The sequence below is a fragment of the Sinocyclocheilus anshuiensis genome, unplaced genomic scaffold (genome assembly GCF_001515605.1).
Source record: "Sinocyclocheilus anshuiensis isolate Anshui unplaced genomic scaffold, SAMN03320099.WGS_v1.1 scaffold718, whole genome shotgun sequence".
Taxonomy (NCBI): Eukaryota; Metazoa; Chordata; class Actinopteri; order Cypriniformes; family Cyprinidae; genus Sinocyclocheilus; species Sinocyclocheilus anshuiensis.
Window position 1 is genome coordinate 1952129 of NW_015546102.1, and position 17584 is coordinate 1969712.

At 40.2% G+C, this 17584-nt stretch overlaps 1 protein-coding gene across 12 annotated transcripts in view; it reads left to right on the forward strand.

Annotated features, from left to right (window-relative positions):
- Nucleotides 1-17584, forward strand: part of LOC107700563 (rho guanine nucleotide exchange factor 4-like) — an 87930-nt gene that overhangs the window by 39923 nt on the left and 30423 nt on the right. For 8 of the 12 annotated variants that reach the window (XM_016502276.1, XM_016502278.1, XM_016502274.1 and 5 more), the window contains 4 exons: nucleotides 2199-7889; nucleotides 9144-9467; nucleotides 10062-10191; nucleotides 11348-11401. In XM_016502276.1, coding sequence (XP_016357762.1) covers nucleotides 2199-7889; nucleotides 9144-9467; nucleotides 10062-10191; nucleotides 11348-11401 — 6199 coding nt within the window. Of the gene's footprint in view, nucleotides 1-2198; nucleotides 7890-9143; nucleotides 9468-10061; nucleotides 10192-11347; nucleotides 11402-12810; nucleotides 13272-17584 lie in introns of those variants that run through there. The other 4 variants (XM_016502271.1, XM_016502273.1, XM_016502279.1 and 1 more) reach the window with 4 other exon arrangements.

Here is a 17584-nt window from a genome sequence, read left to right on the forward strand (position 1 = left end):
GCCTTCTTTCTTTGCGTGAACATTTGGGCGGCGTTATGCAAATCTTCCCACATCGTGACGTAGACATGTGGGGGCGTGTTAGAACGAGCCGTTTTAGGTAGGCGTGGTTGACTCAACTTTTATAAAGAATATCTCTTTGGATTTGAGACTTTAGTCTTTGCAACTTTACAGATCTTCTTTATGCACCAAGAGCTTGTAACACTCCAAAGAGAAAGGAAAAATTGAAATCACATCATATGCCCCCTTAATTGTCATTAGCAGTCCCATGTGCATGATCGCATGTGTTCTTTTTGGCTCTGTCTTTCCATTTTTACCTCATATACCTACTGTATATACTGTATATTCACGCTTGAACACAAACCCAATCAACTGTAATCAATTTGGCAAAACAAGCTCTGGTTCCTGAATGGGGTCAGATGACGTTGTGTTGTTGGCTGAGGCCAATGCGGACAGGTTTTACTCTTACCACTATGTGCTCTGTCACAGTTTGACACTGATATTTTGTTAAACATGTAAGACATAAGTTCTGTTAATAGGATATTGAACATTAGGGAGTTGAAAAGGAGAAAACAGATCTATCTATCTATCTTTCTATCTATCTATCTATCTATCTATCTATCTATCTATCTATCTAGTATTATTAATATTATTGCAACAATTGCAACAGATTAATCATGTTTCATTTGACACTTATTAAATAATTTATTTGGGAAACAAAATACATTGGCTAGATGCAGCCAGATGCAGTTCTACAGTTTTTAAAACAATTGCTTCTGAGTGCATTTAGATTGCCGTTCAAAAGTCTCTTGCTTGCCAAGGCTGCATTTATTTGATCATAGATACAGTAGAAACAGTCATTTCACAGCAATCCGTTGTGATAGTCCTCAAATCACTGGGTCAGGCTGGACATATTTGTGAGTGTGTGTATCCTTGAAGGCCCATCAAAGCTGCATAATGCACACGGCGTTACTATAGAAACCCATGTGAAGGTTCACATGCATGATCTATCTATCTATCTAGTATTACTACTTCCAAAAATAAGATTCAAGCAAAGACTGTGCAGGAGTATTTGGCACTCTTTGATACCTGCTGTTCCTAAAGCCATTCTTCTTAATGTCCTTTCTAATTTAATCTGAAGGCCTTGGAGTAGGTTGACCTGTCTGGATTAGCTGGAGATGTGCTGTGCTTGATGACCCCTTAATTATTAAGTACAAGTAGGGTATGATAGGGGGCTTTCATCTCTTTACTTTAGCAGATTGACTTAGTCTGGTGTCTGCTTTTACAATCTTTTGGGCTCACAAGATTGGAGACATGGTTAGTTACTGGTATACAGACCAGTGGGTTATGAGGCCAATAAGAAGGGATTATGGAATGTGCTGAAAAAAAAAAACTGCAGGTTGGCTGGTGGTCTACTTAGGGGATTGTTTGTATGTTTGCTCTAAGCTGGATGACGGTTCAAATGTCTGCTCTGGTGCAAGTTCCCATCCCTTTCCACATCCTACTGACTGAGTGGAGCTCAAGGGGTCAAGTTTTTTCCTCTTAGGCATGGTCCAGTTAGTCCCTAATGGTAGATTTTGTAACCACACTATCTGGCTACAAATGCATTTTTCTCTATTGACTGTGATATATGGCGTTACTTACAGTATGTGCAGTCTGTTGTATTGCTGTCATTTACTTTTTATTAGCTTTTTTTTTTGTCAGTTGTCAATTTTTGTTCCCCTGTTGTTTGTGCTAATATGATGTTAATGATTCATGCAATCTATTGTGCTCTCATGTGTTCATTACATCTGCATTTGTTCATCATCATGTACAATTTTGTTTGTGGGAAAACGATTCCTTGAACAAATGAGCTAATGGATCAGATGCTTCATATAAGCAAATGCTTTCTAAAGAGCTTTGATTTAGCTGCATGAAGCAGGACATGGTTGAGTGACACATTAGTTCCAGGTGTGAGGGGAAAGAATTCAAGAGTAACTGAATGATTATCATACCTCTGTGACTGTGGGTGACTTCACAAACATATGTTCTTCTTTAGAGTTACATTGATTGCAGACAAAAAAAAAAGACTCAACAAATTGTTTAATTCCGATTTTGAATTGCCTCACTGATGTCACTTATAAACTGTTTACTTTAAGAAAAATAAAGTCCTCTTTGTTAAGAACAGCAAAATAACTCACATATTCTCTTTGTCCTCTTAGGCCCCAGCTTTAGAGGACTCTGGGAATGAGACAGCCTGTCTGGATGATGGGGAGTCTCTGCAGGAGGGGCATGGAGAGCAACAGGACTATCAGGAATGGTGTGAGCCAGTTTCTGAAGCAGCACACGACACAAAAGAGGAATATTTTGACACACACTCATGTCACAGTGACACTTTCTCTGGCTTGAGTCATGAAACTAAGGACTGCTGCAGGACACCGCTCAGCTCTGTGGGTCATCTGGACTCACACTCACCTTCGGTTAGAAGGAGAGATCCCTCTTCATCAAAACTGCATCATTCTGTCAATCATGCTGACAGTCTCAGTAGAACAGAGGATAGAGAACAATTGCAAAAGCAGACTGAAAATATGGGGATGATGTGCATGGGAGTTGATGGCACTGGAATGTCTCAAGCTAAGGGTGCTCCGGAATGTGAGGAGGTTTTCAGCAATTTTCCAGCGGGACCTGATGTTGATTCTTCTTCAAGGAATGACCAATCCTACATCGTAACACCCCTACTGGCATTAGAGAACGCTGTAGAACCACAAACACTCACTGATCCATGTGCTAATGACTCATTATTGACCTTAACAGACTGTGATGGAGCCAAGTCTCAGTTTGCTGACACCTTTGAGGGAAGATCAAAATGGGATCAAATTAACAAAAATATCACAGACACTCAGTCAGCACACAATGAGCCACGAATACAGTTCATAACCTCAAGTGAGAAGCAGTTACAGCAAAATGATATTGACAGTAGTAACACTGAAATACAGTTGATTTCGAATGCATCTGTTGCGAATAGTAAAGATAACGAATGTCGTGAGCTGGGTGTTGATGAAAATAAGATCAGTTTATCTGTATCACGTCAACTTTCTGTATATGAGTCTGTATCAGTTGAGAAGCCTATTGAACAGGAATTTGAGGAGTCAACAAAACACAGCCAATCACATCCCTCAGTAGAGCACAGCAAATCACAGCCCTCAGTAGAGCACAGCCAATCACAGCCTTCAGTAGAGCACAGCCAATCACAGGCATCAACAGAACTAATCCAATCACAGGATTCTGTAGAATGCAGCCAATCACGGAATTCAGCAGAACAGAGCCAATTACAGGCCTCAACAAAAGACAGGCCATCACAAGATTTTGTTGAACACAGCCAATCACAGAATTCAGTAGAACTCAGGCAATCACGAGACTCAATAGAACACAGTCAGTCACAGGATTCAGTAGAATGTAGGCAATCACAGAATTCAGTTGAAGACAGCCAACCACAAGACTCAGTAGAACATAGTCAGCCAAAGGATTCTGTAGAATGCAGTCAATCACATGATTCTATAGAATGCAGCCAATCACTGTATTCAGTAGAACACAGGCAATCACAAGACTCAATAGAACACAGGCAGTCACAGAGCTCAGAAGACATGCCATCCCAAAATTTAATCAAACACAGCCAATCACAGACCCCAGTAGAACACACCAAATCACAGGATTCTGTAAAATGCAGTGAATCACAGAATTCAGTAGAACACAACCAATCACAGACCCCAGTAGAACACACCAAATCACAGGATTCTGTAAAATGCAGTGAATCACAGAATTCAGTAGAACACAACCAATCACAGACCCCAGTAGAACACACCAAATCACAGGATTCTGTAAAATGCAGTCAATCACAGAATTCAGTAGAACACAACCAATCACAGGACTCAGTAGAACACAGCCAGTCACAGAGCTCAGTAGAATACATGCTATTGCAAAATGTAATCAACCACAACAAATCACAAGACCCAGTAGAATATACTCTGTCACTGACCTCACTACAACACACCCAATCACAGGATTCTGTAGAACTTAGCCCATCAAATGATTATGTAGAATGCAGCCAATCACAGGATTCAGTAGAAAACAGTCAGTCACATACTACATCAGAACACATTCAGTTACAGAAGTCTGTAGAATGTAGCCAATCACAGAATTCCATACAACACAGGAAATCACATGATTTAGCAGCACAAAACCAATCACAGAACACCATAGAGCACAGCCAATCACAAACTCCAGTGGAACACAGCCAATCACAAACTTCAGTGCAACACAGCCAATCACAAGTTGATTCCATTAAGGCAAATTCTATGAATACACAGTGGACTGTGGCCGAGTCAGACTCTGGTTTTATTTCAAACACAGCTTCTCTTTATGAAAAGGGACAATTAAAACAGGACTGTGTGGACGTATGCATGAATTGTGAAGTCAGTCAGTCCTTGAAAACATCTGGAAGGCTTTCATCAAAGGATACTGACAAAGAACTCGATTTGAACTTCGAAAAGAATAACAGTCTACATTTAAAAAAGCAGAACTTAAATGACACCCTACCTGTTGTATCTGAATGCGAGTCTTTTGCAGCTGAGAGAGCTTTCTCAAATGTGCCTAATGCAACTTCTGCTGGAGTGTCAGATTCACTGAATCAACATGTGATCAATGACTGGACCTCAGAACAGTCAGATCTGCAGGCCAGACCTCATTACAGTCAACACAATTTCCCAGTTTTACAAATGCACACTGAAAAAAGGGATTACTCAGTTAGTAGTTATCACATGGACAGTCATTGCTTAGAGGACATTGTTGCAGGGGAACATGAGCCTGAGGCAGATTTTTATGAAACCCGTCAGTGCCCTAATAGCAGAAATAACTGTAACACACAGGGTGAATTCACTGAAGCACAAGTGTATGTTAACACTAAAACGTTTGATACCAATGATGGTGACGTTTTAGAAGGAACACAGAAGAATAGCAAAACACATCACATTATTAAAGGGTACCAGAAAGAATGTACAATAGTTCCCTCGATAGAACAGTCAGTAATTTACTCTGATAGTTCGGGATGCATAGAATACACTAGGCCTAAGTCATTGAGTGTCACGTGTCCTGACATGAAGACAGCTGAAGCCGATGGGTGTCCTGTAGACAGTCCTGTCGAATCTCTGGCTAGTCTGTTTGAGATTTCGTATGACAAATCTCAAGTCAGCCCCACAGATGTTTGCTTTGAGCTCAGTGATGGCCTTCATATGAACTGTAAACAAGTAGCACATTGCATTATAGAATATACAGAGACCTCCAAACAATTTCACAGACCCAACACCCTGTCTGACAAACAAGCAAGACAAAACGAGTCAGATGAAACAATTGAGCCGGATGTTGATATTTTGTCTAGTGCATGTACTGATCCTTTCACAAATGCACAATCCCCTTTTGATTATTCCCAGCTGAACAGTAGAAACAATGAATACAGCTCAGACACAAATAATAATATTAAAGCCATTACTTTTGAAGAGTGTGCCTCAGGTGAACAGATCTCTTTGCCCAATTCTTTGCAAAAATACAGCAGGTTTAGTATCAATGCTGGATCTTTACTCTCAAAAGGTGGTGATTGCAAAGACAATGCCCCTCCTAGTCAGGCTACTCCCTTTAAAGCACCTGAAATGAGGACTGCAATTGACAGCAAAGATAATGTTGCTAAACCTTCTGAATTCAACGAATTCAGCATCCATAGAGATGCTATACTAAAGCAGCTCTGTGATTGCTGTGGTGGAAAGGAGTGCCAGCTGCACTCGCCTGCAGTGGAAGGAGAGCAGACAGCAGGAGGATTTCAGTTCAAGGGCACAGACGGCATCAGTCAGAGCAGAACTGCAGTGTTGCAAACCTTGAGTACCTCACACACACATGACCAATGCAACACACATGGAGAGGTTAATGCAGACTCTACAAACTGTGAATTTTCACATATTGGCCATTTGCTTGCACACAAACATCCGGAGCCCGTCCAAGAGAAAAGCATATTACCACTGAGTGGCTCACTCAAGGTCGATGATACTTATGCATTGGAAAACATGGAGAGAAAGCTTGAAACTTTCATGGCTAGCTCTCCTGAAAGCACTGATTCAATATGTGAAACTTCTGATCCTCTATGTAAGCAATCTTTGCAACTGCGCAACTTGGAGACAGAGGGCGTATTTGTTACATGTTGCCGTATTTTACCCATCACTAATTTAGAGGCCATTTTGGAGTCAGACCTTTCACCGGAGAGCTCATTTGTGATAGAAAATGGACTGAGGGAGCAACAGGGAGGAAGTCCATTATCAGAAGGTGGATTCAGTGAGGAATGGAGCTCTTGTGATGACGTCACAAACCGCACACATGAGAACATTTCTGCCATGTGTACAAAAGCCAACGTAGCCACTGTCATGAATGAACAAGATGCTGGAGAAACAATGAGCTCTTTATCAAATGGTTTTGATAGCAGTGATGGTTATAGTGTTTCCAGTTTTGTGTCACAAGACCTTGACTCCAGTACCAACAGTGAAGAGACAGAGGACAGCACTCAGTCATCATCTAGTCTTCGTGGTTCTTCAAGAAATAAGAGAACCCAATCAGGGAAGGGCTCTGTGTTTTCTGTTTTTTCTCGAATGCCCTCATTCCGCAAGATTAAACGAGAACACAAAGGCAATAGCAAGGTTGATCCAGAAATTAAGGACTCCAATGAGGATGGAGATGAACGGTGTGAGTTGAAGTACAATAGGTCACCCACACATAACAAATCCAACCCTTCACTGTACAAGACCTCTATTTCTCAAAGTACAGATCATCTAACAGCCATTACAAAGTTTGTTGACCACTCCAATGGTGATAGTTTTGAAAAAGCTTTTGCTTTAAACATGCAGAATAGAGAGAAGTATACACAATCCCAAAATTTGTATCAGCAGCACAAAGATGGAGATGCACTGAATTTTAGAGTTTCCCCAACAACAGAGGGATTGCAACAAAAAAGAAGCAAGAGTACCGATAACTTAAACTTGCGCATGAAGCTCGTAATGGCTCACAAGTCTCTGTCTAGCCTGTTTGAGTCCAGATATCCTGAGAGGGACAACCAGGAGCAGATTGCACAGTCAGAGAACGAGGAGGTAAAAACCAAGCAGTCCTGGAGGAAGTCGAAACGGTCTAAGGAAGCAGAACTTTGCAAAAGAACTCTATCGATTCCTGGGATGGTCTGTGACAAGTCCATACATCAGAGCCATATCGATTGTGCCTTCTGTGCTCCTCAGAACAGGTCCAGACTTAATAGCTCACCAGCTTCCCAAAAGAGTTTGAGGAGCACGTGCCATTCTGATTCACAGAGTTTGAAATCTGGTCTTCAGGAACAGTCTGAAGACAGAAAATATCTGGAAGGAGGTGAGCTGCCTTGTGCTCCTTACTTAGATTCTGACCAGATCTCAGAAGATGGCTTCGAGTCCAGTGTAGAGGATAGGTCGCAATCACCTGTACACCAAACTGTTTTTGCACTTGCAAACCAGATGTCACCTACCTGGACCAGATCTTTAAGCTGTTTTGAGACCACTGATACGCCAACGAGGCCCATGAGCCCTAAACCTCATAGTCCTGGTCTGGGCTGGACACACCGGAGGAGCTTCCGTTACCCCTCGAGATCTGTTGCATCTTCTCTCTGCTCACTCGGTCAAGGAGTGAGCACTGACGGTCTCTCCGATCCACCTCAGAGACCGACGTCTCTGAAACCAAGGACAGCACAACTCACAACAACCCACTCTTTTGATTGTGAGTCCTTACTAGAGGACAGCAGTTCAGACAGCCAGTCTCAAAATAGCCTGAATTCAGCATCCCTGATCAACAAACCAGAGGTAAGTCAAAGTCAATTTTGAAGTTTATGATGTTAGGAGAGCATAAATGTGTCCTTTGAACATTTCTTTAAACATGTCCATTTTTTTCACCTAAAGTAACACGTAAAAGATTTTAAGGTTTGTTTTCATAGATTTTATCTTGAATATAAGTGCATTTTGCATTGGTAGATTTTTTTCCATTAAAAGTTGAGGGTTGGTAAGATTTTAAAATGTTTTTTTAAATAAGTATCTTAAGCTCACCAAGACTGCATTTATTTGATCAAAAATACAGTACAAACAATAATATTGTGAAATATCATTACAATTTAAAACTATAATTTAAAACTGTTTTGTATATTAAAGTGCCCCTATTATGGGTAATGAAAGGTTCATATTTTGGTTTTGGGAGTCCCCAACAACAGGTTGACATGCATGCAAGGTCAAAAACACTTTCATTGTATTATAATATGCATTTATTTTTACCTTACTTGCTCAACGACTCCCAAACGATTCGCTCAACGATTAATTTTTCCAAACCCCTCCTTTGCATGACGCTAATCTGCGGTGATTGGTCCGATTGGTCTCGTTTTCATTTCATAATGCCTGATAAAGCAGCCTTTGCAAGTGCAGTGCTGCTTTGTGTACAGCGTTACTGGGGAAACCGCTATTTTCAAAAATCCATAATAGGGGCACTTTAAGATATTTTAAAATGTAGTAATTTATTCCTGTGATGGCAAACTCAATTTGCAGCAGCCATTACTCCAGTCTTCAATGTCAGACGATCCTAGTAATTATTCTAATATGCAGATTTGGTGCTTATGAAATGTTTCTTATTATCATCAGTGTTGAAAACATTTGAGCTGCTTAATATTTTTCTAGAAACGGTGATCCTTTTTTTTCAGGATTCTTTGCAAAAGAACATCATTTATATGAAAGAGAAATCATTTATAACATGTTTTTAATGCATCTTTGCTGAATAAAAGTACTATTTTTTTCCTAAAAGATCTTACTGACCCCAAACATTTGTTATGTTATGTACCAACCTGCAAGTGCTGACAAAATACACATGTATAAGGCATATATCCAACCGATTAATAATGTAATAACTGAAAAAAATATAAAAACACAGTGCAGTGTAAATATCTTGCTAATGTTTACTTTTAACTTCTTAACATTATTAAAAGTCAACATATGACAAACTTCATCCCTTAGTGGAAATCCATTGAAAGACATGTACATGTACTGTACAATAACCACCTAAATTTGCACTCAAAGCATGTACAGCACAGTACTGAGCCAGCCATCCAGTCAGAAGAGAGAAGACAACAGGGAAGTGCATGTGTGCTTCGGGTGAAGTCCAGACAGCAGGGTAAAGCTGCACCCAGACCCATCTCAGACCTCTACGGTTGGACCGTGTCTCTTCAGGGCATCAGGGAGGTGGCACTTGATCTGGAGAGGAAGAGCAATTCGACCGAAACCCGTCGGCGTTCATGCTCATATGAAACGTTGACTGATGTGGAGAACACCCATAAAAAGAAGCTTAACACGCGGCAAAGTTTGTGTCAGCTTAGCTCACCAACATCTCAGAAGCACGAGAAAGTAAGGAACTCGTCAAAAAGGGAGAACAGCCTGACCATCAGCATCTCCCACTGCACCTTTTCGTCTCTTCTTCTTCTTTCTTTCTGCTTTGTGCTCCTGGAATCATTCCCTTGTAGTGCCTTTAGGATTTCCAATTTCTGTTCCGTTTCTTGTAATTTGCCTGAATACACAAACATCTGGCTGAACACATTCACCATTTACGATGTCTTTTAGAAATATCAGATGAGCTTATGAATTTGAGTCATTTAAAATGATTAAAACAATTGCATTAATTTGCACAGTTTTTCCTCAGTACATGTACACAGTACAGTACATATTGACCATAGTATTATATTTAATAATAATAATGATTTTAACACTTTTCTCAGTGCTTTTCATCATAAATAAATATAGATATACAGTTTTTATTTATAATTAACAATATTAATAGAATATTATAGTAATATATACTGTTTGCCACTGTTTTGTCAGTACTTTTCATTATATACTGTATATACATATAGTAAATAGTATATAGTAGAGTAAAAATAGTATATATAGCAAATATTATTTACTCATTATTATTCATAATATATACTTTTATCTCATCCATAGGTGCGCGCTAGACTTTCCCTCACTTCTCCAGAGCAGTTCCCCTCTGTTCCTCTCAAAGACCACTTCTTCTCCCAGAGCACACCTGTTGGACTGGACTTTTTGGGCTGGCCTCACCGTGCATCATTTTCAGGTACGGAACATTGGCATTTAAACCTTCTATGTATTGCACCACAACCTTTTATTATAGTACAAAGTATATTGACTTCCTAAATCTTTCCTTTAAGTCTTGGTTTATTTTATTGTCCTCCAGGGGGCAATGGTCACCTTCATTCTGCAACCTTTGATAACCCTCTGTGAGTTATTTATAGTTCTGTTTGTGACAGTGGGAGCCCAGAGACTCACAGACGTCTTTGATGTAAATTTATAGTCTTTCATCATCAAACACTAACCCATTTGCGTTAAGATACCTGGACATAAACCTGAGGAGGTCCTTGCTCAGCTGCAGTCACAAGCAAACAGTACATCTGTGATGAGTGATGAATTCCACCTACGGCGTGTGATTTCTTAAGAAAAAGCTTTATTCAGTTGTGTGTGCACGTAGCGGAAGCACAGAGGCTATCTTTGTGCAGTAATGCATGGAGCGTGGAGCTCAAAGGCCCCCAGTGCTGATCCTCTCTCTTTCTGCCAAACAATCCTGCTGATTATTTCTCACCCACTCACTGGCGCCAGGCCTTCTCTCGCTCACTTTCGCTCGCTAGAGGTAGACCTGGCATGGGTTTATAACCCCCACCCTTACATACGCTCACATACGCACACTTTTGAAAGGAGACTTTGATTTAGGAAATTGAGTAGAGCGTCTCAATAGAAGTGTAAGCTACTATGAAATGGGGTTTGGCTGACCTTGAGTTGGCTGTTTTGTTTGCCTGCTGTTATAAGCATTATGTTTCTATGATCAACATAAAACCCTGACTGAATCTGAGCCAGTTATATATTAAAGTGTGCATTTTTTCTCCAGAATCTATGATCTGAACTGAGACTTCTTGATGGTTTCATTTATATTTATATTCCTCCCACTATTGCTGTGACATGCTCTGTATTTTGCAAGACCTCTGTAAATGCCTTGCCTTATGTAATATGGATTCCTATGAGGAGAAAGAAACAATGACCTCATTTTGCCCCTTGCTGACATCATGCCCACTCTACGACCTTTCTGTATGCCGCATGGCAAGCCAGTGCAGCATTCCTATTGAGGTTATGCTAATGTAGAACTTGAGTCTTAGTTTGTAGCTTTAATTCAGGTGTTCTTCATGAGAGAAACTAACACCGATACATGCTTCTCTCCACAGAATCGAATCTCAGCACACCAGCACAAGAGGCGCATGGACAGGTCCCCCCTCTGGGTGAGTTTACTCTTTCTGAACCACAATATGAGCTGGACAATTCTGTGAAATATTGAAGGGACATTCAAACCTGTTTGTTTGACCTGTTTGCATCTGTGACTGTTGGGTTGAACGTATTTTTCTCAGCTTGTGAGTTTTTATGAATTCTAATATGGTGATTATATTATGCTATGTTAGTCTGCTGGCTAATAGTCCAATTGGATTTTTAAGTGTGTGTGATTTAAACTGGGGGTTTGATGTCATATTTTGATCTCCAAATATGAAGATCCCCTTGCAAGAGAGCCTCTTTCTATAAATACAGCTATGTATTTGCTTCTCTTATAAATACTCTCTATTTATAAGAGAAAAATAGTTACCATGATGTTGTTGTTGTTGTTGTTGTTATTTACAATGGTTTTGTCAATATGTTCTCTCTATATTAAATATTTAATATTATTATTCATAATAATATAATTCATATAATAATAAGTACAATAATAATAAATAATAATAGAAAAATGTTTACTATTACTATACATAATAATAATAATAATAATAATACATTTAATAATGAAAATAATAATAAATAATAATAGTAAAATGTTACTGCTGCTACTACTACTACTACTACTAATAATAATAATAATAATTGTGAGGGAACCTTTTCGGTTTTTATTATTATTATTATTATTTTTTTCAAATTCTCAGTGTTTTGCATTTTTATATTTATTTATATAATAATTATTTATTTATTTACTTTAATACTACTACTACTTACAATAATAATTATTATTACTATTTTCCAAATGTTATTTTTTGCACTTTTTTTTGCACAACTTTTCCACGGGCCCCCTGGGGGTCCCCCGACACAAGTTTAAAACCCCCTGATCTTAACCAGTGGCCAGTCTGACCTGTCATATACAAGAATGTGAGGAATGTTCCGCTGAGTTTTATCTTTTTTCCGGATCCAGCTCCCATGTTATGTAAAGTGTGGTCACAGCTGCAAGGGTTTGCACAAATCAAGATCCTCAAGTTTGAGTCTGATGAGAAAGCCTTCACACCAGCCAAATTCCTTTCTATTCTTAGTTTCCAGAGATCCTGACCATTTCCGTGGAAATCACGTCCTTTGGTATCACATCAGCATACTGCGCAAGCATGCTTGGGCTTTTGTTGTGATAAATTGTGAACATTTTTGGGCTCGTCATTAGTGTCATCTCAGCTAATTATGGGTTAAATTCTTAGAAGGTGTTTGCAACTCTCAACATCGCTAGTGCTCTCTCCAGGCGCTGTCTTTTGGTTTACTAACAGCTTGGCTTTAACAGTGGAGGAGGGGAGCTCAAGGGGGGATTGGAAGGGAGGGGGAAGGCGGTCCGTTTCAGCGCCAGACCGAGCGTTTCGCATTGAGCCATGTGAGTCATATGAGTCCTCCTCCCCTTAAAGGATCCCCAGTGATGCCAGCCTGTGACTGTATGTGTGTGCGGGAGAGAGAGAAGGCTGATTGTGTGTCTGGGCGTCTGTGTTGAGCCGTGAGCTCTTTGAGACTGTGCATCCAAGAGTGAAAGTAAAAGAGCAGAAGAGCGAGTGAGGAATGACAGAGGGAGGCTGAGGCTACGCCACACACTCGAGCCTTGGAGACGCGCTTTGGACCTGACACCTGCCGAAGCGACGCCACCCTTCTTCCTCTCGCTGTGCATCCACATGCGCACCCAGCACAGTGCCGGTGAGGTGGGCGTCCCGCTGGCAGGAGGTGGCTGCAGTGGTGGCAGTTCAGAGCAGTTACCTGGCTCTGACTCAGACTGTAGCCCCGCTCTGAAACTGGCCGGAGGGGTTAGAGCAGTGCGAGGGGTCATGTCCCATTACTGGAGTCTGGAGAGCCTTCACTCCACCAACGGTAAGACTCTCTCTCACCTTTGGAGCTCAGATGTTTTGAGCTGCGTTTTGAGCTTGACGTCAGTTGATACTCATGCAACGGGTGACGTTCTGTCTCTGTGAGGTTCTTGTGACAGCTCTTGTTCATTGTATTGCAGTCTTTCGGTCAATGTGATGGCATTGTCTTGAGCCCTTGATGGGCAAAAAGTGGTAGCTGAAAGAGACACTGTCTCTATGCAAATGTAAACACATAGCGTAGCATGTCGCTCATGCAATTTGCGTGTCAAAGCAACAGGAGTTTGCCTTCTGACCAATCGACATGTATAGAAGCAACATGAGTTGGAAATCGAGGTGGCGATGTGGTAATCGAGATGCCTTACTGTTGAATGAAGATGCCACTCTCTTTACCGTCTGCATCTTGCTTAGGTTATTGCATTACTGTCACGGATGTCATCTATTGATCTATGTTCCTGCTGGCTCGTAATTGGTTAAGTGGTAATGCTGTGGAAGCCTCTGTCAAGTGAGCCAATGTGTATGGTAGATGTAGATGGATTGCTTAGGAGCGAAGTGACAGCTTTCCCTTCGTTGCCTGCATTTCCTGCGTTCAGCAGCTACACGTATTCCCTCGCAGGATATTAATGTGCGAAATTAGCATGCGTTGAGCTTTTCCACACCTATGTGATATTAAACACTGTGGCAGTGTCATGTCAGCGTTTGTGTAAAAATGCAGCGTTGTATTCAGCACAGCATGAGTGAAAGCACAGGCTGTGTTAAAAATATTTGAGGGGTAACCAACACTGCCCTTTTTGCCTCTGTGAACAGAGCCGATATATCGATTAACGCAAATTCTTCAGGTTTCCTTTCTAAGAATAGAGCAACTCTCTCTCTGAAGCTGGCACTACCCATAGCCATATAGTAAGACAAACGAGTGCAAAACGAGTGATGTAAAATGAGATGAGATGCCAGTTTGAGCAGTATTTTGGTCTCATTATCTTATCTCAGGGTTGGCATGGTGACAGACTAGCCAATGACCGTCAGCCAAGGTAGCACTGATGTCACAAACGGCCACAGCTACCCACGTCAGCTGCAATTTGGATGTTTTTCTCATTTTCTGCTTTGTCCTAAGAGAGATGGGATGTGACTTTTCCTGTGATGGAGGGAAATAAATGGTGCACTGTGAGCCGGGGGCAATAGCTACAGACATTTCAAACAGCGCTGTCACCTCGTCACGGTCCGCTGACCTCATTACAGCACTCATATAGCTGATCGCAGAACAGTCGGAAGAACAAAAACCGGAGTGACATGTGAGAAATGTGTTCAACTGGAACGTTTGTAAGTTTGAACATTAGAAGTGTTAGATGAGAGTTTGTTTCCGCACAAATCCCAAGGCTCTTTCTTGGCATCTCTAGACAGAGAGAGATGGTTTGGGTTCAAGCCAGACTCGACCCGCAGAACTCATTCACTAAACTGAGAGACTCTCTATCCTAGTGTTGGGCAACAAGAACTGGCTTTTTGTGTAATTACTGACTGGGAGGTCTACAGTATGTACTGTATATCTGGAGAAAGCTATCCATTAGCTTTTCCGTTTGTCTCAATGGCATTTGCTTAGCTGCTACCACAGAAGACTGTGAAAGTCCGTGTCTAGTTCACTTTTAAGAGTGGTAACACTTTAGTATAGGGATCAATTATCACTATTAACTAGTTGCTTATTAGAATGCCTATTATTATAATAGCTATTATTATATTAGTAGGCCTACTCATAAAGCACATATTCTGCATGACTAATCCTACCCAATACCTAAACTTAACAACTAGCAGCAAATTAGAAACAAAATGTGTAGTTAAAAAAAAACGTGTTATCAAAAAAAAAAAGTTGTGACGAGAGGGGCGGGGCAGAGAGCCATGGGAACGGAGCGAGGCCGGTGGAGTAAATGCTAATGCGTGACACCTAACCAACTCACCGGTCTCGAGTCCCACGGAAGAGCTCCGGAAGGATAAAAGGAGGAGTAATGACAATGTTGGACGAAAGAGGACCAGGCCTGGATTTTATTTTGTGTTTTGGTTCTGTTTGTGCGAGACAGTCATCCGCGAGGGGCTGTCGTGCTATTTTGTGTTTATTTTATTATTAAAGTTTTGTTCAAATGTTCGCCGGTTCCCGCCTCCTTCTTCCCAACCTACGAACGTTGTTACAAAAGTATTTTTTGTTATAATGCAGTGACCTCAAAAGGTATTTAGACATTTAATTTTAATGCATTATACAATAAAATCCAAGTGCTGTTTATGGTAAAGACACAAAATAATATGAGCACCTGGGAAATAGGGAATATTTCATTATTAAGATGTTTTGTACCATTTGCCTTTAATACAGTTTCCAACCGTCTTAGAATAGATTCATAGAACCTTTGAATAGTCTCCAGTCGAATGTGGTTTGTCAGAACATGTGCCAGTTGCTTAGAGATGTTGGAGGAGGGAACTGGCTACTTACTTTTCTTTCCAAAACTGCCCACAGTGGTTGGCAATTTTCAAGTCAGGCGATTGAGCTGGAGAAGGCGGATGTTGAAGTTTATCTGGGTGCTCAATGGGGTTTATGATGATGACACCATATTTTTCACATTTTTCATATCACTGGTTTCTGTGATAAAAGTTTTAGCAATTGCTGCTCTTTCATGGATTCAAGTTCTCTGTGGTCATTTTTTTTAGGAATCATGGTCTTGAAGGTGAATATTGAAGTTCGCTGTCACTTTTCTAATGTAGTTCTGTTGTTTGGACACAATCATTCTTGTTTGATGGGCCCTATCATTCAGTTTTGTTTTTTGCCCCTTATTCTTCTTCACTGATTAAGTCTTGCCATGCTTTGTGTGTGAATTCATAATCATAAACCCTGTTTTACTTAAAGGGGTCATATGATGTTGCTAAAAAGAACATTATTTTGTGTATTTGGTGTAGTGAAATGTATTTATGCGGTTTAAGTTTAAAAAAACACATTATTTTCCACATACTGTACATTATTGTTTCTCCTCTATGCCCCGCCTTTCTGAAACGCGTCGATTTTTACAAAGCTCGTCAGTCTGAAAAGCGAGGTGTGCTCTGATTGGCCAGCTATCCAGTGCGTTGTGATTGGCCGAATACCTCAAGCGTGTGACGGAAATGTTACGCCCCTACCATACTGTGATGACCTGTCCGGCCGGAGCGACGAGACAAAAACATTAAAACCCATTATAAACGAGGCATTTGTTGCATCCAGTGGGGACATAATTATGGATTATAATGACTTATACTGTCTTTTTACGTGTTGCGTTGCATAAACATGAACACAGCGTAAACATAAAACCATGTCTGCATTTGTGATCGGAGAAATGACAAACAACAAGCACTACTCTACACTGCCCAAAAAAACTCGCTTTAAATTAGGGCTGCACGATAAATCGCATGCAATATTTAATGCGAGAAAGGAAAAATTGAAATCGCATCATATGACCCCTTTAAAACACCAAACAATCTGGTCGTTAAATTTAGAGACACTCCTGCTAAACGGGGCTTCCATGATTTGCCCTTTTTGGAAGTCTGATAAATCAACATTTAACCCACGGCTTGTACTAAACACAACACAACTATTCTAAAATGATTTACAAACTAGAGAATATAAACAACAAAAAGATAAAATAGAAAACAATCACAATATTTGTATTTTCACTGTAGTCTACACAGATGATATTAACCCCTTATAATAATGGGTGTTCACATGATTTTGTCCAACTCCTGTATATATGCAATAAATGTATCAAAAGTGGCAATAAGGACATTTATAATGTTACAAAAGATTTCTATTTCAAATTAATGCTGTTCTTTTGAACTTTCTATTCATTAAAGGATCCTTGAAAATATATATCACAGTTTCCACAAAAATATTAAGCAGCACAACTGTTGTCAACATTGATAATATTAAGAAATGTTTTTGAGCACCAAATCAGCATATCAGAATGATTTCTGAAGGATCATATGACACTGAAGACTGGAGTAATGGCTGTTGGAAATTCAGCTTTGCCATCACAGGAATAAATGACATTTTAACATATATTAACAGTTATTTTAGTAACAAACTGTAGCAGTTTACAGAGTAGCAGATTTGGGAGGAAGACAAAGGTGAGAAAATATTAATAATATTTCAGAATACCGTATTTTTGTTAAAGCATAAGCATGAGATACTTCTTTCAAGAACATCTGGCTGAGCCCAAGCTTTTGAACAGTAATGTATACAGGTGCTTCTCAATAAATTAGAATGTCATGGAAAAGTTCATTTATTTCAGTAATTCAACTCAAATTGTGAAACTCGTG